Source organism: Henckelia pumila, chromosome 2 (genome assembly GCF_033568475.1).
Source record: "Henckelia pumila isolate YLH828 chromosome 2, ASM3356847v2, whole genome shotgun sequence".
NCBI classification, from domain to species: domain Eukaryota; kingdom Viridiplantae; phylum Streptophyta; class Magnoliopsida; order Lamiales; family Gesneriaceae; genus Henckelia; species Henckelia pumila.
This window is the reverse complement of record NC_133121.1, coordinates 10,819,413-10,840,283: the sequence shown is the minus strand read 5'-3', so window position 1 is coordinate 10,840,283 and position 20,871 is coordinate 10,819,413. Positions and strand designations below refer to the sequence as shown.

General features: G+C 33.5%; 3 protein-coding genes across 3 annotated transcripts; all 3 read right to left on the bottom strand.

Moving 5' to 3' along the window:
• Positions 1-849: 849 nt before the first annotated feature.
• On the bottom strand, positions 850-3,527 carry LOC140883373 (pre-rRNA-processing protein ESF2). Its single transcript, XM_073289810.1, has 8 exons — positions 3,363-3,527; positions 2,709-3,027; positions 2,427-2,490; positions 2,129-2,196; positions 1,650-1,739; positions 1,429-1,559; positions 1,156-1,266; positions 850-1,075 (listed from the first exon to the last, which is right to left on the bottom strand). Exons 2-8 carry the CDS (start codon positions 2,956-2,958, stop codon positions 1,058-1,060), a joined length of 732 nt encoding a protein of 243 aa, XP_073145911.1. The 5' UTR covers positions 2,959-3,027; positions 3,363-3,527; the 3' UTR covers positions 850-1,057.
• A 1,821-nt stretch (positions 3,528-5,348) lies between these two features.
• On the bottom strand, positions 5,349-10,668 carry LOC140881724 (pentatricopeptide repeat-containing protein At4g35850, mitochondrial). Its single transcript, XM_073287256.1, has 13 exons — positions 10,463-10,668; positions 10,185-10,320; positions 9,930-10,092; positions 9,664-9,729; positions 9,451-9,548; positions 8,954-9,071; positions 8,619-8,828; positions 7,636-7,712; positions 6,825-6,918; positions 6,401-6,466; positions 6,245-6,322; positions 6,055-6,156; positions 5,349-5,637 (listed from the first exon to the last, which is right to left on the bottom strand). The coding sequence occupies exons 1-13, from the start codon at positions 10,485-10,487 to the stop codon at positions 5,542-5,544; spliced, it is 1,329 nt and encodes a 442-aa protein (XP_073143357.1). The 5' UTR covers positions 10,488-10,668; the 3' UTR covers positions 5,349-5,541.
• Positions 10,669-15,444: 4,776 nt separating this feature from the next.
• Positions 15,445-19,818, bottom strand: LOC140877519 (E3 ubiquitin-protein ligase RGLG2-like). Its single transcript, XM_073281059.1, has 11 exons — positions 18,373-19,818; positions 17,882-17,966; positions 17,658-17,798; positions 17,433-17,546; positions 17,253-17,350; positions 17,039-17,118; positions 16,806-16,911; positions 16,604-16,731; positions 16,295-16,496; positions 16,096-16,152; positions 15,445-15,873 (listed from the first exon to the last, which is right to left on the bottom strand). Exons 1-11 carry the CDS (start codon positions 18,610-18,612, stop codon positions 15,793-15,795), a joined length of 1,332 nt encoding a protein of 443 aa, XP_073137160.1. The 5' UTR covers positions 18,613-19,818; the 3' UTR covers positions 15,445-15,792.
• Between the last annotated feature and the right edge of the window lie 1,053 nt (positions 19,819-20,871).

Here is a 20,871-nt window from a genome sequence, read left to right as displayed (position 1 = left end):
ACGGAGGAGATGTTTGGTGCTTCTAGCAGAGTATAATCCGGGGATCCTATGGTGACAATAGATGGGAGGCCCATCAAACATAGGCTTTGGATAGTGCAGCTGGCTAAGCTTCAATTATCGTACGCTTGACAAGGTTGATGAAGGTATCGTCTTGAACTCGGTTCCGGAAAACAACTGATTTTCAAAGTATTCAGCTAGTTTTGGATGGGTGCACCTTCACTTACGACCATTAGGGGTTATGGATGGTGTCTAGTTTCAACGATCACAATGATCGACAAGGTTTATGCGAATGAATGTCTTGAACTCAGCTTTACTTGATCGATGGGTGACTCTTTTAGAAAAACAAATGACATTCAAAATGTTTCATCAATCATACTCCAATATGACATTCTTGCATGCACACAATAAAGTGATGCTTCTCATTGTAGGGATGCGTGGGGAGCAGTTCGCAAAAGCGAATGGACCGTTCTTTGGAGCATCTGCTGGAACAGCAAAGGATATGCTTTGGACCTGGAGTAACTATTTTATACTTCTATGATCTGAATTCAACCATTTCTGCTGGTTGAGTATCAAGGATCTCGAACATTCGACATTTCAACAATTTACAGTATTATAACAGTTCTGTATTTTAGTAGTGTTGATTAATGTGCTTTATCTCAGGCATTCACAAAACTGCAGCAAAGATACTACATGAATGCATACACTAGCGTAGAACTGTGGATTCTGGGTAGTAGTGCGTGTGGTTCCGTTAAATTCAAACACCAAAACTTGGCAAAAATCTACAGTGCAAGTAACATTTATATTCAGCCACTGCACATAAACATGCTTCTTATGTTATGTGAGAAAATTAAACACACATTTTGGTTAACTATTATCCAGACCGCAGAATGTTTACACCATCATCCATTAAACATACCATCTCATTACAACACCAGATGAATTGCAAGCACAGCATTGCTAACTTGCAGTGAAAGTTGACTGCAAAGTCAAAATTTGGATAAAAGGTGATCATAGGTATTAGGTAGCAAGAAACGGCAAAACTGGGTAAATATGATCGTTAAGAACCACCGAAAACCTGAAAGAAGTGCACGACAAATCTTAAATTAGCGATAGCTGATTTCATAACCGGGGCATAAATCTGAAAGAGATACTTACTCCTGCTAGGACATCCCTAGACAACTCCTTGGCCTCTCCAGTTTCAGCAACAATTGGTTTTTTCTGAGGGAAGTTACGTTTCACTTTACGTATCATTTCGACCTTTTGTTTCTGCATCAGCAAAAAATAATGCAAGCAGTAGTTAATTCGAATAAGAAAACTCAATTTGTGTTCCGTTAAGATGATGGAATATTATACATGATACATCATGTCGATCAACATAAAATTAGATCATAGGTCGGCGTCGAAACACAAATTTACAACTAAATTCACCTTTTTTAGTCGTTCTTCAATTTTACTTAAGGTGTTAGCCTGGTCAACCTTTGATAGGTAAAAGTCCCGCTCTCTTTTAGCAGCGGAGAGTTCCAATGCTAATTTCTGCTCTCGAGTCGCATTTTTCATTGCTGCAAACATTTGAGTTGTCTTAGCTCAATTCATGTCGAGCTTACAGACTGTAACACATCAGAAAATATGGAACAACCTAATTCGAGTACCTATCTCTTCAGTAAGATCATCCCACTTGAATTTGCTCAAGTATTTGATATTCCAAAGGTCGTAATAGAAGGATGACTTTTTCCTGCCACCTGAACCATAATGTGTAAAAGTGCCAACACCAAAGTGATACTCATAAAGTCATAATACAAGATATTTAACAAAATCCATCAAATCGAATTGAATACTAAAGAAACACAGTCCTGTTCGAAAAAAGGAGCAAGGGAAAAACAAACTCTATCACCATTCCATCTCTTAAATCACTGGAGCCCAAAATAACTGCTTCAATTAGCAATACATTGCTGAACTTTTCATGTAAAAACCATTTAATGCATGAAAAAATAAGGGGATGATTTCATGTAAAAAATCGAGTATCGCTACAACTTTGACTGGTGCAGGATCCCATCCACAACCAAATATCATAGAATTGAGAGATCAACGATTCAAAAGAGATACGGACAAACTATTCTGTTCAACATACCAATTTGTTCGCCATTCAACATCTTTGCAACTCTCTTCGCAACGCCTTTCTCGGTGAACTCAACCCACCTGCGTGAAAAAGCATACCAATTTTACTGGTTTTAGAAGCTATGTCAAAAGGAGAAAGGAAGAGCAGAAAATGACAAGAGCATCCTCTTTGAGATTGAGCTTTGAAAACTAAAAATGCAATCACAAGCAAGTTCAAAATAACTGATAGCACATATTTGTAGCAGTCAATGTTACTAGCATGTTGAAGATACAAAGGCAAACTACATAGACATTAGAGGCATTAAACATACCCTTCTGAAAATTCTTGTCCTCGGAATCCACCAGATTTTTTACGACGGACTTGTGCGGCAGGATCTGCAAATTAAAATTAGCTGATAGGTAGCAATATCAATCTGGTTTAAAAAAATTAGAAAACCTTTCCATGTGTACGACGCACACCTTGTTTGACAAGTATAGCATTTTGTTAACTAAACAATACACCATTTTATGCAAAATTTTATCACTACAAAAGGTAACTAAACATTCAGCCCAAAACCTCCCTCTGGAGTCATCTAAAAACTTCAATGCTTCACCTTCAGGTGTAAGATAAATTCTTTGAATATCTCCATACTCAGAAAGAATCTGGCGAAGCTTCAAAGGGTTCATATGAGGAGGTACCCTACTTAAATAGCAAACTCCTCGCTTGTCAGCCTTTTCAGCTTCCTTCATCAAGCTCTTCTTCCTTTTGTTTTTCAGCCTTTCCTTCTTTGTCAATATATTCAAGCCTTTATCATCCTCAATTTGACAACTTGTTCCGGCTAAGACTGGTTCATCCACTGTCATCCTATCCAACTCTAACTAGACTTCTACAATCAAAATCCTTCAACCTGATCCACGCAATATAGCTAAAAACTGCACAGAAGCAAAACGTGAATCAAAATCCATGATGACTCCATTAAAGTTCAAGTGATACACTAGTGAAATAGATATAAAATTACAGATAACAAATTGAAGTAAATTGAATGCCATTCGCCAGATTTTTTTAAAAAAAATAAAATAAAACACTTATTTTAATTTTAAAAAAATGAAGGGTTTCAGAAGTGAAAGCCAAGGTTCGGCTTACAATCAACAAATCCAAAAAATCTATCATAGAATTCAGTTGGCAACAGAAAGAGAACTAGAAATACGCCATCGAAGTTATTATCACAGATCAGAAAAAATGGCGATCGATGAACTACTGAATGTACCAATATCTTCGGCCTGTAGTTCCAGTAGCTTGATTACAGGACGTTGGCCGCCGAAGCATTCACTGCGGCGGCGGCGGAGGAGGTTGAGCGGAATTTGGATCTTTGCCAATCGGGTTCAGTCTGGTTGGGCTTTTCACACTACAACGCCACCTATAGCCCAACACAAATCAGTTCTGAGCTTTTCGGGTTTAATTCGTTTCGGTCAATTATATAACTCTTTCATAATATTATATTTTTCTTCAAAATTAATAATAAAAATGATTTTATATTACAATAACGATTGATTATTTGAAAGAATATTACTAAGTTAGAGAAATATCCTTAAAAATATTTTGATTGTATACTTTAATAAAATCAAATCAGTGTAAACTATTTGTACGAAAATTCAAAATGCTTTGAACTATTTTGATTCTTTTCTTTATAAAAATAATTCAAAACTTTTGAGATCATTCGGAATGAAAACAATATAGTGTAGAACTTCAGTAAATTAATACTCAAAAAATTAATAGTCTCTATAAATAATATTTTTTACCAGTTTCGATTTGGGCCAATTTATTAAATCAATAATTTTGATAAATTAATAAGATAATAAATTTTTAAAAGACTTTTATATAAAGATATGGTCCCTTCAATATTTTAAATTAATAGTCATTTAATTTACAAAATATGATTAAGAAAAACTAGTAAAATGTGGGTAATTTGTTTTTTTTCTTGAAATTCAAATATAAATTAAATGTACTTCTAATTGAACTTTAGCTCTAACTTTGCTTATTACATCCAAAAAATTCTGGTGTTTTATTCTCGAATTATGATGAAAAATTGCAAAAAGCAGTTTTCTTCTTTTTTCGCGTAACTGGTTCTATAGATACTGTAACATCTTCAATTTCTAAGTTTTGCACTTGTGAACTCATCCATTTTCATCAGATAATATGGAAACAATTTTTTAGTTAATAATTTGAAAATTTATAATGCTACATCAATTTTATTACTATATATTAGTTAGATCGAAAATGCACTTTTTAAAATGATAAATTATTAATTTGTCAATTAGTTAATATCTATATAAATCAGTAAAATTTTCATTGTCCTGACATATTACTAAAGGTTTTATCTACATATACCATAATATTATAAATCAAAATTCTATAATGTTGTGTTTACTTAGTGAGATTAATTATATATAGATAAATAATATTAAGGTTGCGTTTATTTTCCTTGATGAATGAAGAATTACATAATTAATACCGACTAATCCTATAGTTACTTGCAAAATTGAAAATGGATATAAATCTTTTGGCCCGTTAATGATAGGATTCACAGATGATTTTTAGTCCTAAATTTTTTATGGGATTATAAATCTTTACAAGGTGAGAGAGTGAATTTTTTTTTTAATCCATCCAACTAAACATATTATTATTTATCATAACCACTCTATATCCTATCAAATTATCTTAATAATCATACTTTAATTCATGTTTTATAATTTTTAAATGAATCTTTTATATAATAAAATCAAATGAAATGTATTAATATATCTTTAAGTAGTGGGGTTTTCATATATTATTTCTTTTGGAAGTAAATGATATTAGTGTAATTTTTTTCAATTGGAAACATAATTAATTTAAAATAATTATTTATTACACCATTTATTTGTGATAAATCATCAAAATTTAAATGTAAAATTAAGTAAATATGAATGTGCTTTATAAGTTAACACGGGCCCTCAAAAAACAATTAAACATAAGATTGATAAGATTATTAATATAATCATATACTTATCATAGCAAGCAAACACACCCTACAAATATCAATTGGTCTCAGATTCGATTCTCGTTGGTTGCGGATAATTTTCCTAATTTATTTACGTAGATTTAAAAGTTTTTTTTTTTGCAATTTCTTTGTAATTCTTCAACTCGATATAAACATGTCTCGAGTCTGTGTTCAAATCGATCAAGATCGTCATTTAAAAAAAAAAAAAAGATTTCACATTTATTTCAAAGCAAGACTCGTCCTTCAATTGAGGGGTTTACCTTGTTGATGATGTTATATTCCGGGAAAAAAAAAAGGAATTTTATGCTACTTTTCCCCAGAAACAGAGGCGGGGAAAAAATGAGTAACAAAAGTGAAAATTTTGTTCCTAAAACTACAAATGCAAGAAATTAAAATAAGTATCTCTCATCTATCGTCCGGCGATGCTCCCATTTCTGAGTCGTAAACTGTCACGCGTTTTGGAAACATTCAACAGTCGTGGATCGTCCTCGGGTATCTGTCTTTCCTGAAATTCGAAAAACATTGAAGCGATCTGATAAATAATACCCTAGCCACCATCATAAGGGTTAGTTCGATCCTAGTCTTAAGGTACTACATCAAGAACTATAAATCGTTTTTTTCATTTGACGCAACACGTTGATCTACATGCAAAGACAGTAACACACTCAAGACTTGTTACCACAATTGGATAGGGTCGAACAAATCATAGTAAGTTTTTAGATTACATCCACATGCCATATTCTTGTTTTATCTATGTCTCAAAATAAATGACAACCCAAAAAACACAGAAACAGCACTGGAAGTTGGTGTAATGTCGGGGATTTGTTCTCTTTTGAGTTTTCTAGGAGCAGTAACGCAACCAGGTCTTCACTAAAAGGTTTAGTAGAAAATGTGATATCAATTAAAAAAATTGAGAACTCACTTTCAAACCAGAGTAATAAGCTTCAACAGCGGGAAGTGAGAGGTTGATTTTGAGCGCTTGAGCCATATCCCATAGTAAGTTTGCAGTCGTATACCCACCGGTCTGCAGACAAATATAAACACGGTTAAAGGGCCTTAACAGAAGGGACTGCAAATTACATGCCAAACCAAGACAAACCACTATGTGATACCTTTTCACCAGAGGCGGTGAACAAGAGATCATTTGCCATTTTAGCATTCAAGAAATAATTCCTGGAGTTCATGGCAACCTGAAACACCAAATAGCAGTGTCTCGTAAATAGTTTCCAAGTGATCAATAAAAATGCACTTTGCAAACTGTTGCATACCAATGTATCTTGCGCAATCTGCATGCCCCTTGGAGTATATCCGACCATTGCTCCTTCTGCGAGTGTCTACCACCATTAACAACAATTTATCAAATTCAATGGGACTAATTAAAAGATGAAAGTTATGAGCAACATCACCATGGTAGGGTGATGTATAACAGGTTTTATAAACTACTCGAAATTAAATGGATTATATGCAGCTAAGCAAACCGAAGTTCCCAAAACAACAAAGATAACATCAGGCTCTGCAAAGTTGTCGATTTCACAGAAGCACATCTCAGACTTCCGAGAACTATCGACAATAATCAAATAAAAAATGGTCATTTTTGTATCATGGCTGTCTCTGTTCTTAAAGTTGGGTGTGCTAATTGATACACATCAACTAAGTCAGCAAGAGGTGCATTCTGCTTGTCTCTGAACTTACCACATAAAGTTCAATAAAGGGTGTCTTTTTTGCATTCTTGTAGTCTTCAAATACTTTCACACCCCGGTCTATGTGCCCAGCATGAAGATAGCACCTACACGAGAAAGTTCAAATCAAATTATCAGCGTGCTAACAAGTCAAAGCAGCAGCTGCCACCATCCCTAGAATAGAAAAATAATAATGCTTTCACTTCTTTTCTATCGAGATTTGGTAGTCAGAATCCATCAAAGTTCCCTCATTTTTATAGCCAAGTTAATATGAATACCCAAAAGTTCATTAATGGTAACTCGGTAGTGAATGGTGCACAACTACCAAAGAAAAACGGAACAGGTAGTACTTGCCGTTTTACGTCAAGGAGGGTGCTATAAATTGTTAAATCTTTACTATTATATAATACTTGAGCACCTCATTAGTAACCAATTCGGTATGTGAAATGTAAATGTGACACCAAGGTTTATTTCCAGTTTTGACCATTCAAAATTTTTATGTAACTTTGATGGTGTGGACTTATTGGTAATTTTCATTCCTCGCTCCTTCCCAGTTTTTTCCTCCAACTCCTCCCTATTTCATCTCAAACTGACATGTTTTTTTCCTTTCTTATGGTTTTTCTTAAAATATTTCTTTCTACAAATTATTAAATTATGTGAGCACATGGAAACCATATTACATTTAGCCACGAATTGAATGGAAAGTGAAGGCCCACAAATTGTCCTTCACAAAGAAAGCTGGAATATCTGTGAGAAAGTATAAACATAATATCCAAATTGTGAGGCTAGGTATCCCAAGAAATGACCAGCCAAATGCAAATTACCTCATAACTTGCAGCAAAATGAATGCATCTGGGGTTTTTCCATCTTTTTCAAGCATCGCCAAGAGTCTATCTGTGGCCTGACAAGATACAAATTAGTAAAACTAATTGTACGTGAAGATTTTGAGCTGTTCTGTACCACTAACCAGTAGCATATTTCAGACCAGACTCACCAGAGGCGTATATAAGTGAGGACCAAAGCATTGATTATACATTCTTAAGTTTAATAGGATAAGGAAAGGCTTAAGATCAATGACAGAAAAAGTTTAGACGAATTACATTTTACCCTGTAATGCTTTGAGGGAGCGCAAAATATCATGTGCGATAGTGCAACAGTTCATGCATTCATGAACAGTGTGAAATATGTAATACTTTCAGACTTCAGTTCCTTGCTATAAAGCATCACTCTTTTGTTTTCCCAGTTTCAACCAAAAATAAATGCTAACATAAGAAACACCGATGCATAAATTTCGCAGCAGATTGAAAGGATTGCTTAGTGACAAAAAAAGATCTTAATCTAAGATGGTGCAGTCAAAATCAAGCACAACAAAAATGACCAGGGTAAAGGGGTGGTGGATGGAACTTCATTGCAAACAAGAGAGTGAAAGTTGAAGCATTCACAAACACAAAACACCAACTAGTGCTCCCTTGCACATTGGCCTCGACTATCTTTACTCAAATAAGGATATTAGGGGATTGGGGAAATACATGATAAAATATAAATTGTATACATATGACAATAATGTGCAAGTAAAATGCCCAAACACAGGGGAAAACCCATCAGATGCAACCTAGGAACAAATGCTACTGTAGTTTCTCTTCCCTCTAAATCTAGAAGACCACAAAAACTACATATAACAATGAAATGCAAACATGTTTTTAAATACAATGCGAAGAAAGAAGAAATTAGTAAATAGAAGAACACATAAATGTGTTAAACTACAATGCATGATGCTAACTGAATCATTTAGTCATTCACATAGTACCTCAACATCCATAAGATCAGCACAAGCATGGAATGCAACATGGTATACAGTCAACTCCCTGAAAATGAATCCACCACGGCGATGAACATATTCAGCTGTAGGGAGACCATACAGTTCTTCTTCAAATATACCCATCATTACATTTTCGGCGCTTTGTTTTGTTTGATCAACTGAGGACCATCCTTTGGACTGCTCAACGAGCTCGATAATCTTTTCCAGAAATAGGACATGAGTATTATAACCAAACCAAAGAGATTTTATTTGTAAAATCGAGAGTAGTTAAGGATGGCAAGAATCAAATTCAATGAAGTTAAACAAGTGTACTTGGTATTTACTTTGGAGGCTGTATCATCAGTAAAAGGTTTCCTGTTCTTATATGCATTTATTATTCCAGCATAGCAAAATTGATTCAAACCGAGACCAGAAGCTGTCATATCTCTAACAATTGCATATCTGCAATACAGAAAATGCGAGAAACTGAAACAATTAGCATGTACATTTACGATATGAAGAATCATTGGTTGGACTGATCAGCGTTTGTGGGTCAACATACAAATAAAGGAGTAAAATATCAATCATGCGGAAAAGTTTAAAATACTCAAAATAATGAAAGAAAATACATGATTAGAATTTGTTAGGGTATGATAGGGCATGTACAAACTAAAACAGATGGGCGCTGTGTCAATTGTATTACATTTGCTTTGCTGCAATGAAACCCAGAATGGTAAGCTATAAAAACATTAATCATCCACGAATACAGCCACTACACTGAATTTTTTAAATTTCAGGCATTAACTAACACAGACGTAAAGACAGAGAAAAGTTAACTTACACTTTATCTAATCGACCACCAGCTGCACAAGCATGAAGCAAACATATGTAGGTTTGCCCGGTAGGTTTTAATTCGGATCTCTTCATTTCATCTAGGAGCTTAGACAGACATAAAAGATGTGGAAAAAATAACAGTATTAATTTTTCAAACACTATTACTGAACTCTTAGCAAAAGGGAGAACAAAAGATGGCAAGCCAATTGATGAACAATACCAGAATAGCCTGGTCCGGATTCTTGCACTTTCCGCACGTCGAGATCAAGTAGTTGTACAAAAAAACCTAGGTAGAAAACGAACATATCTTACTGTTTCATTTAAGCATGAGAATAACCATCTGGGTGATAGGACCAATCGACAGACTGTCACAACCACAAGTCAAATTGGTGTTTTTGTCACAATTCACAACCAAGAGGTCCAAGACTATGCAGTTGCGCTGCATTATCACAAAACATTAAAAACATATGTAAAGAAAATACATACATCTGGTACCAAACCCATAGACTTCATTTCATCACGAAAAAAGAATGCATCTTGCAAGCGAGCCCCTTTCATAGTCCCAACTATAAGTGAGTGAAATGTATCCCTCTCTGGCTTCACCCCATCAAGCATCATGTCGTCGTACACATCCCTCATCATATAATGCCTAATTTTTGCAATTCACAAACGCCAGGCCATCTCATCAAAAACAAAAACCAGCACAATTATGCTAGCAAAAACAGCAAAGAAGCACTAAACCTTCGCTGAGAAACGAGAGAGCCAATGACTGTGTTATATTCCGCCTCATTGGCAGCATAATTTCTTTTTAAATACTCTTCCGAAGGAGCACTGAAATTTCTACGGCCTATGGTTCGGATTACTGCTCGACGGTTTCCTGTATAATTGAAATATGAATCGCAACACACAGGGCAAAAAAAAAAAAAATCGAAATCAAGCACTAGATTGCAACTAAATACATAAACGAGCTAAACTACTAAATATTTTGCACAAGAACAGAAGGTAGGTTCGCAGAGTACCTGAGAGTATCCGCAAAATCTGCATTATAAACGCAGCACTCGTAAATTGGCGTAATTCTGTAGTCTTTGGTTTTCTCAAGCGAAGGTCGAGTAAAGGGGGAATTGACAAAACCCTAGAGATTGTGAAGAAGAAGTACACGTGGCCACGTTACAGGGTAATGTTTGGAAACCACCCTTTTTCTTTTTTCTTGTTTAGTATGGTGGTAATGTTCGGAAACTTGGTGCACTTTTTTGTGGCAACTGTTTGATTCATGGACGATAACGTTTCGAGACGGTTTTATCGATCTTTATTTTTGTGTATAGTTAGGTTAGGATATAATTCGGAGACGTTACACAAAATTAAATCGTGAAACTATTTTATAGGATTTTTATGTAGATTATCAAGGTAGTGTTCGAAGTTACTTCTAAAAAAAAATTCAAAATTTTGTGAAAGATAAACTCAAAAGTATTTTTTTAAAGTAATCTCAAATACTACCTAAATGGTTTGACAATTTGTATTAAAGCTACCATTTCTTGTTTAATTGTCGTTTAATCATATTGGAGATTAAACTACTACGAAGAGGATTTGTGTTAAATCGAGACAATCGAAACATAAGTGTTTGAAATATTTTATGGTAAAAATTTTATATTGTATCGTTATTATCTATTAACTAAGGTTATAAAAAGCGCGAAACGTGACGATCAAGCTTCAAGCTTCAAAAGATTAAACGAGTTTAGAATAAATTTAAGCTTGAAAAAACGTTTTTCATTTTTTGTATAATTTTAATTATATTAAGTTAATTAAATAACATATAAACTTAAAGATTTTAAGAATGAATACATAAAATTTCAAGTTATAAAAAACATAAGTCTCAAAATAACAAATTATCTAGAGTAAATTCTTTGTGTTAGGTTCAACTTTTAGTCGCAAAAAAAGGAACTGTACGAAGCAAATTTAATTTGGATGCATTTAAATAAAAAAAAATAATATTATTAAATATTTATCATTTAAAATAAAAATATTAAAATTTTTAAAAAATAACAATTTAAATTAAATATTGTCTACCAAAAAATTGACCGCTTTTTTCACGCTTTTGCCAAAAACGAAGCTTTTTCTCACTCTTCACGTATTTTTCGCGTTTTTTAGAACACTACTACTTTAAGGAATAATAAACTTTCTCGAAGTTTTTATATTTTGTGTTTTGTTCTGGTGGTTAAGTATTCAAATTTGGCTTTTATTCATGCAAGATAGGTCTCTTTGGTCATTTTCGTCATTTTATTTTCTCGAGCACTGATGACTGATGAGGTACTGAATATGAAAATATTTTTTAATATCACATTAGCATTTTATCAAGCCACATCGCTATTTCACATGAGCAAATCGACACCCGAACAAAAGACGACCAAAAGTCAAGATATAGTCCGACTTACGGAACCAAACACAAAATAAATGAACTTACACAGTCAATTTATTTATTCATTTATTTACTTATCTATACTATTAATACTATTAATAAAGGAAGAAAGCCTAATAATAACAACATTTGGTGAGACTTTTTTTAATATTTCAAATATATCCTTAATTTGTTGTGGCTTTTGTTTTTTTATTCAAATTTGATTTACTTTTTTTAATTTATTTATTTAAACTTTATTTTTTTTAGTGAAAGAATGTTTGAAATTGTTCGGCCATAATTATAAATAATTCAACATTATATAATTATATTTCTTTATTTAAAAAAAATCGTTCATTTTTTATATTTTGTGTACACGCATGGTTACGACGAAGCGCGCTATATATACGTCACTTTAGTTACTTTTAATGGATAAAGGCCATTTTTTTAGTTGAATAAAAAAATAAAGTAAATAAGTAATTCAATGGAAATATACAAGAATAAAACTTATTAAAGAAATGTTTTGTTCATAATGATCCTTGTGCTGAATATGATTATGTAATTTAAAATTTTTTTCTAAAAAATAATTTAGAATATTTTCATTAATTTAGACAAAAGCAAGGCTTATTAAAAAAATGGAAAATCATCACTGATTTGTTAAAGTGATCACTCTTTTGGCGAGTCCACTAGTCATCAGACTCATCACGCATCCACCAAATTTATCCAGTATTTTCTAACCATAGTTTTTTATAATATAACGGGCCACCCCCACTCCACTCCTAGTATTTTAATAATAAAATAACTTGGAGTCCTACACCATTTAATTTAAAATAAATAAATAAATGGAGTCCTAATTTGACAGCCTATTTCCACAAGCTCTATTGCAAAATATGTCATGTAACTAATATCAAGTGGTCATGTCTCAAATGTGAAAAAATCGACTTTAAAGGTTTAAATAATTTATCTAAATCTATAAATGAAATATAAAAATTTTGGAAACATTTTTTTTATTTTTAAAAGGTCACGTCCATAATTGAACTTCAACGACTGAATTGATGGCGTCATAAATGCAAAGAAAAAGCTGTTGCAACAATATCACAAATTTCCCCTTAAAAATAAATGAAACGTTGAGGTTTATATTTGGGAGGAAGATGCTTGAATTGAAAGATATATATTAACAACTTCATGAAATGGATATTAAAAGGTCATTCTGATATCTTACGTACTGTGCAGTCATTAATTGTTCACTTTCTTCACTGCCACTATGAATGTATATTTAATGGCCATACAATTATGCAATCGAATGGTTTAAAAAACTTTATTTTTGGTCTTATATATTTATCTCGAGTATATATTGTTAATTTCAAACCTTAATCTCTTTAACTCGGACAACGTGCAATGTATATAAAGCTACATATATAAACTTACAAGTTACACAAAGAACAAATCAAAACACAAATTAAATTGTATACATATATATATCCCAGCCGATCGATTATCTTATCAAAGTTTGTGAAAAATCGATACAAGGAGCTAGATCATCAAGAAACCGAATACTTAGTGGACGAAAACCCGCGGTGAAGTAGTACTGTTTGATGATGTTTGTGATACACAAAAGGTTGTTTATTACGATAATGATGAAGAGAAGAAGCTGATGACTTCAAAGGGGTGGGAGTGACCTGCATGAAGAGATAATTCCCAGCAAAGATATCGCCGAAATGGGCTTGACTCTCCTTCAATCTCCGGCACATTTTGAGCCATGCAGACTTGAGAACCCTAGCTTTCCGGCTCAAGAATCTCCGCAAGCTCGGAATCTTGACCCTAAACCTCCTCCTGATGTGAACCCTTCTGAAGAGCCGCCTGTGGGAGTAGTACCTCTCGATCACCTTCTGGTAGTCTTCTTCGGAAGAGATGTCATGATCTTGTTTCAGCCTCTGGTAGGAGAGTTTGAGAGAGTCGGTAGTAGCCATGGATTAATGTTGGTGGAAAAGGGAATGAAAGGAGGATGAGAATATAGGAAGGGACAAGGGAAGTGGTTATTAGGTTGTTGATTGCATTCATTGCTAGCTAGCTAGCGGTAGAGGGGAGGATCATACGGTGTGGAATAAAATACTACATCAATTAATTCTTTAAGTACATTTTGTCATTGTGGGCCAAACAGGGGTTTTGATCTGGTTAATGAGTACATCTTACGTTTAGACAAGATTTTAACGTTAAAGCGTGGAGGTCAAATGTCAAGTTTTTTTAAATTTAAGCGAGTTTAGAACGAGCTTAAGCGTGAATTTTTTTTTTCAATTTTTATTATAATTTTAATTATTTTAAGACAAACATTAAATAAAATTTTAGATTAACCATAAATATATGATTTAATTGATTTCTAAACTATAAATATATATATATTTATAAAAATAAAATGCTTTCATTTAAAAAAAACAAATGAAATCTTCAGTTCTAAAAATCGGTCGTTTAATCGAGGTTAAGCGTATTAAAGTTTAAGCAAGATTAAGCGTCGCTTAAGTTTTTTAAAACACTGCTTTTAGGGTATCGCTCAAATCATTCATATAATGATTTATATTTTAGTACATATGCATAATTAATGTTGGAGAGATGTTGTGGCAAATCATTGAAACATTAGATTAACAATTAAAATAATACCTGAAAGGTTAGGTTAAATTATCTGAACTGAACCTTTTGATCTTCTGAGTAAATACGTGAGGACCAACTGACGTGTCATTCATTTATTGGTTGTAAATTATATATATATATATATATATATATATATATATATATATATATATGAGTTTTCTATACTATCTGCTGCACCGTATTATTTTACAAAATCAAAGTAAACATAGCTATATTTTAGTAAATTTATAGCCTCGTCAGTCCTCAAACTTATTAATCCGAAATTGAAATATTCACGAATTATCTATACAAATTACAGAAGTACCTAATATAGTTGAATCATTATTTTTTCTTTGAATACAATCGCAATTACTCAAACTATAATCGTCTTGGTATTGTAATACTATTAAATCTCAAATGAATAAATTTAGTTCAATTTGATTCATATCGTAACCAACACCGTTGCAACAAGATACCGAAATCTTTAGTTCTTAATTACATCCAAGAGGGTACGGTTTCAGTTCCATTATAACCGGAATAATCGGTTTTAAAATCTTTAGTATTTGTCCACTCAAAACATAATAATATTTTTTCTCAAATTTTTTTTTTATTAATAATAATCTGATTCAAAACATCTCCTTTAAATCTGAAAACGTTTTATAAATAAAAAAAATGTGTTTGTTTGGACAAGATTTTTATAAAAGTATTTTTTAGAAAGTGTTTTTTAAAAACACTTAGAGATGTGTTTTTAAATTTTTTTAGAATATAACTATGAAAAACAGATGAAAAACATTACTTTTGTAATGTTAAAATGTTTTTTATGTATAGTTATCCAAACACATTTATTTTTAAAACATTTTATAAAAAGTTTTTAAAAAATATTTTTCGACAAAAACGTTTTATAAATACATATCCAGACGAAAACTGAATGTCCAATTATTTATGCTGTAAAATTCATAATATGAGAGAGATTTAAAATATCCAGAATTAATAATGAAAAATCGCCAGCATCATCAGATCAAAACAAAATAAATGTCCAACCATGCAATCTCAATCACCCCCATAAAATGTGTCTTAATTCCCAAAACTGTCGGCTAACTCCAAAGAGCCATCACCCAAAATAAAAAATAAAAAATAAAACTATATTTTTTAGAAAAAGGAAAAAAAGAAACTCTCGTAGGCCCGTAGGGGAAAAAATCAAAACAAGCAAATAAAGGCCAATCATAAACTGTACATGAAAAAGTCAAAACTTCATCTTCCAGATAGTAACACAACCAATGCAAAGAATAATTTGATGCTGGAGTTGAAAGAGAGAACGAGAAGCAGAGATGCTCCTCAGTAGAGCTTTATTCTCGTCCGGATTGAACTTCGACAAATCGGGCACAGCTGAAGGTCCGTTCCACACTCGCAACACGTCTGGAAAAAGAACGAAACAAATTTATGACTTGGTCTTAAATTTATGATGTTTGTACATTATCTTATCAATTGTTTGCTCAAGGTAATTAAGATTATATAAAAACGGAATACAATATTTTTGTGCTTAAACTTTGACTAGTTTAAGTTTATAATGCGTGCTTGACCCAATACTTGGGACATGCTTCACGTGTTTTAGAATCTTGCTCATCTGTATAGACGTACCTGATGTCCACAGCCAAAAGCCATATCTTTTGTGTTACTTAGGCAAATAGGACAAATCTGCTCAGCAAAGAAACAACAATTGGTTACGTTTTTTTATATTGGCCATCGGAGAAGAACACTTGCAAATGAACTAGCAAGTGCCCATCAACTGAATCTAACGAGAAGAGGCGTAGAAACGTTTCTATGTACTCAGATATACCTGTGTTTCATAGGTAGAGCTCGAGGCGGAAGGACTTTCACTGCCAGAAACAAGACTTTGGTTGTAATACGAACTTGGGCTATGCTGAAAACTGGTGGCACGAGAGGGTTTTGAATTGCTACCAAACAGTTTTGAATTGCTACCAGCACCGTAGACAGGAGGTGGAAGGGCAATTCTATGAGGTATATTTCCTCTCCGTGTACTGCAAACCCAAAAAATGTAAGATCGGTAGCAAATTCACCCATGCGTGATTGCGGATGCATCACATATATCTATGATCAAGAAAGAACCATGTAAAGTAATCATTACCCCAACAAGTTGAGTTCCATAGTTGCTTTATATTGAGCTGGAATTTCCATCAATGCTGCAAGAGCAAATTCCGTCTCTTTTCGAGATTGGTGCACGTTTTTGGACATAATTTCCGTAAAATTGACAAACTGGATAACAACAGTAATACGTGAGAGAAACGAACAAATAGTGTGCAAATTCAGATTAAAAGGATGACACAAACCTGGAAATTATCGTAATCCCGAGCAGGGATGTTGTCATCGAATTCCTTCATCATGTCCCAAGGTCCGTCTCCAACTCCAACCAAAACGATAGACAAAGGCAATTTGCTGCAAACATTAAAAACGTCACCAAAAATTATATATATATAATAATAATAAAATATAAACAAAAACAAAAAAAAAACTAAAGATCTACAAATCTTGGGAGTTGTTTTGCCAATTTCTGGCAAGTTACCTCGCTTGAGCAATCGCCTGTACAGTTCTCTGCTCCTGAGGACTTAATTGACCACCTATTGTATCAACACTTCTAGTAACCTACCATAAAGAACAATATTAAAAAACGTGATATCCGCTACTGAATCTCTAGATAAAGATCACCGAAACATTGTGATTGTACATATTCTTGATTGTGATCGAAAACACAGCCAGCTGTATTGATGGAATTATACCTGTCCATCCGCAATAATCAGTAAAACATGATATTGGCCTCCGCTTTGCTCGACAATAGTCATGGCCATTTCAATAATAGGTGCGAATGATGTTGGACCTGCAGCAAAGTGAGAGAGTCTAAGCTAAAACATTCAATTCATCAACAGATGCTAATCTCGACAAAAAAATATGTGTGCTACCTGCGAGTTTCAAACTCGGAATAATCTCTCTGTACCGGCTTAAAACTTCCTCAAATCCACTGCAAGGTCTCTCATCCGGGTAGAAACTGAATACATTTTGATCATGAGTTGATGCTGCCAAGATTGATTAGAAGAAATGAATTAGATTTTAAAAAAACAACACACGGAGACACGAACACTCATCGTGTAAGGTAAAAAAAAAAAGAAAGCTTATTGATGTCATACCATCTCCAAATCCGAAACAGGGAATCAAGTTATCATCATCAAAAGCAGCCAAGGTTTTTCCGATAATAAATATTGCTTGTTCATAGGGATTCGAACCACTTCCAATATGATGCAAGCTTTGACCATGATACGACCTCTTGCCTAAACATTCAACTGAGCTCAGCATATTTCTACACAAAGTTTAGTAACTAAGAGATTAAATGGCATAGAAGAAATCACTGAACCTGTCCACTCGTTGCTCTTGGTAAAATCGATTCCAACAATTAGGTTGGAAGACTCGAGGCCAGCATGTGAAAGAGCTCCAGTCACCTGAAAGAAAAGATTTCGCATTAGAAACATTTGATGAAAAATTAAGCATTCAAGTGGCTCAAAAAGAGAACTGTAATTTTAACACCTACTCAAATAAAAACACAACAGAGACTTTGGATGATTATGATATGAATCCATACAAAACATATTTATTTGATAAACCACTGCAGATCAGCAGTAGAGTTTGGTTTTACCACCAAATCCTTTAGAGGAAATTATGGTCAGTGGTGGACCCACTACATGTTTTAATGTTAAAGATATTCTTCCTCGAGTATTGAAATATATGAGCCTTCTAAAAAACTACCTCAAATCTTGCTATGCATGTGTTTTCATCTTCTAAGCATTTAGGCTTGTATCGGATAACGCTTATGAATGTTTTTTGTACAAATATTTAACGTGCACGTACCTCCTCTAACGAATTATAGTTATCGGCGATCCTTGAATACCTCCTCTCGAACTTCTTCTGTGGTGCATGTAATTGAGATGTAGTGCCATGACCTTGAGCAGGGGCATAGTGTTGATTCGTTGTCACATGCCCTTCCGGATAAGGATGCTGCACGGGATAATTACGAGCATATTGCGAGGCACCAGACGAAGATTGCCTCCTGCTTTCCCTTTCCCTAGGACGTGAGCTTTTATTTCCCATCACACAAATCTCAAATCTCTTAAAACCACACGACCCGGATTCTTGCGATGCGGCGAGTCAAAGAAACTGTCCAATATCAATTATACGAGACGCCAACACAGGAAAAAGGGATCCAAAAACCACCAGCTTTTTTTCCGAAATAATGACCGAAAAATAAAGAACAAAAGTTATCTTTAACTTTTGAATGCCTGGCCTTCTAGATTGGAATGTGCAATACAATTCTACTACCTCTGTATATTTATATAACAAGCCAAGAAGATTCAATGTCGTCTAGGACTCTAGATTACGATAAAGGCGGTTAATATGAATTATGAAGTTTAAAAATTGAAAACTTGTGGATAAAGGATAGACGAGATCAAGAAAGATATCGAACCGCTTAACCTTAAATATTTAACACGTGTGTGTGAACACGAGTATATCCGAGAAACTGCGTAGGGGAAGAAACGTGAATTGAACGAACACTTGGAGTTGAAGAAAAACCCAACTTTCGGGTCAAAACCCATCAACTGTCATCCAACGTCGGCAGATTGATGATCTTACGTGATTGCTGTAAGTTAGCCAGTAGCAGAATGAACAGCCCCGCAAAGTTGGGATGAATTTCTCAACAAAAGCACGCCTTTTATAGATTCCCTGAAGCATTTCTTGAGCAGAAGTTGCAGTACTTTAATGGAGGATCCCACCATGTCGAGAAAGACTCTGATTTGGGGCGAAAAGGAGGCTAAAATTCGAGGAAACCTCAACATTGTTGATGTTTTATTACGTTATTGATTGAACATTTTAATAAAGCCATAAATTTGGTAGACCGAATGAGGAAATTTCTCCCGCCGCAGGCAAAGACGAGGACTCAAGGGGCAGCAATTATTTTAGGGCTAACTAATTACTTGGTAGTAGGCGAACGGTTCCAATTATGAAATTTCCGCGATTTGCTACACCATTGACTCTCGAAGGTCTTCGATGCAGAGCTTTTCAGGAATGGAAGCTCGAAAAATCCATAGCTCTGCATCCCGAAATTCGGCTGTCCAAGGCTCCAAGCATCGTCCGAGCCGCTAGAAAAAAGGGTTGCAGAATCGAACGTAAATTTGTAGAATCCCGCATCACATTGCAAATATACGGCGATTTTTGACATCGTCTATGCTTGGATTCTGGGAATGAATCGCAGGGCTGGTTCCGCAGATCGTCTCTTTGAATGATTATTCGGTCCAGCGGGCTCTGAAATTTTCAAAGATTGACACAGAAATGGGTGTCACTTGGAAATTCGAAGTTTTTTTTTCAGAAAGAAATAAAATATAAAATACTTTTATTAAAATTAATGTTTGTGTATATGCTGTGTATTTATATATACATGTTATAATTTTGTTATTTATGTAGTTATTTAAAAAAATTAAAAATATAAATAAAGATGTTAATTGAATTGAAAATTAAAGATAAATAATAATAAGATAAGTTTAGGTGGAGATAAAGTTATATAAATTTTTATTGGATTAATTAAAAATTAATTAGTATAGAGATCATAGCTTTAATTAATTTTTTTTTTTTTGGCAAACGATAGGAACATACATAATGAATTTTTTTTGTATTTAATAATTATAGTGTAGAGGATTTATATTATTTTATTAAGATTTTATATATATAGATATAGATTAGATATGATTTTGTTTAGACTTTAGATGGTTTGAACTTTGAGATATAGAATTAGCAGAGAGAAGATAAAGAAAAATTCAACGTCATATTGACATACCAAAAGTCAATATGAGGTGCTTAAATTTAATGAGTTAATATAGATATAGTAGTAAATTTGCATAGTTATTTTAATAAGTCAATATGTATATGAAGTGTTACACATTACACTTAAAATTACATGATTATCTTTATACTTTATTTGAAAATGCATGTAGGATAATCATGTAATTTTAGGTGTAATGTATAACAAACGTGTAACACTCGGTCTACATGTAGCATTACCCAGATAGATAGAGAGTATAGAATATGATGTATGCAAAGATCTTAAGAGTTGTCCGGATCTGGTAAAGTTTTTACTTATCTTACGGGTATTACTTTAATTGTTTGTCAATCTAATGGTTCCATAATTTGTAACGTCAGCTCTCTAACATTAATTATACTTATGTGTTAAAATATAGATCATTAGATTCATGATTTGATTAATACCCTAAAAACAAGATTTAATTAACACTCTAGATACTCTCCAGATTACGAGTACTGATTTGTGTTAGTTATTGTCGAAACACCCATTCTTCGGGT

What these genes read in the sequence shown, in the direction of transcription:
- LOC140877519 (XM_073281059.1), bottom strand. Translation starts at nt 18,612, where the DNA reads ATGGGAAATAAAAGCTCACGTCCTAGGGAAAGGGAAAGCAGGAGGCAA. An exon ending in ACTATAATTCGTTAGAGGAG is followed by an intron (nt 17,967 to 18,372) that starts GTACGTGCACGT and finishes CTTTTCTTTCAG; the next exon opens with GTGACTGGAGCTCTTTCACA. An exon ending in TCCGAGTTTGAAACTCGCAG is followed by an intron (nt 17,351 to 17,432) that starts GTAGCACACATA and finishes ACTTTGCTGCAG; the next exon opens with GTCCAACATCATTCGCACCT.
- LOC140881724 (XM_073287256.1), bottom strand. Translation starts at nt 10,487, where the DNA reads ATGCAGATTTTGCGGATACTCTCAG. An exon ending in CTATGGGTTTGGTACCAGAT is followed by an intron (nt 9,730 to 9,929) that starts GTATGTATTTTC and finishes TTTTCTACCTAG; the next exon opens with GTTTTTTTGTACAACTACTT. An exon ending in CTGATGATACAGCCTCCAAA is followed by an intron (nt 8,829 to 8,953) that starts GTAAATACCAAG and finishes TTTCTGGAAAAG; the next exon opens with ATTATCGAGCTCGTTGAGCA.
- LOC140883373 (XM_073289810.1), bottom strand. Translation starts at nt 2,958, where the DNA reads ATGACAGTGGATGAACCAGTCTTAGCCGGAACAAGTTGTCAAATTGAG. An exon ending in AATTTATCTTACACCTGAAG is followed by an intron (nt 2,491 to 2,708) that starts GTGAAGCATTGA and finishes TTTAATTTGCAG; the next exon opens with ATCCTGCCGCACAAGTCCGT. An exon ending in GTTGAATGGCGAACAAATTG is followed by an intron (nt 1,740 to 2,128) that starts GTATGTTGAACA and finishes ATTATGGTTCAG; the next exon opens with GTGGCAGGAAAAAGTCATCC.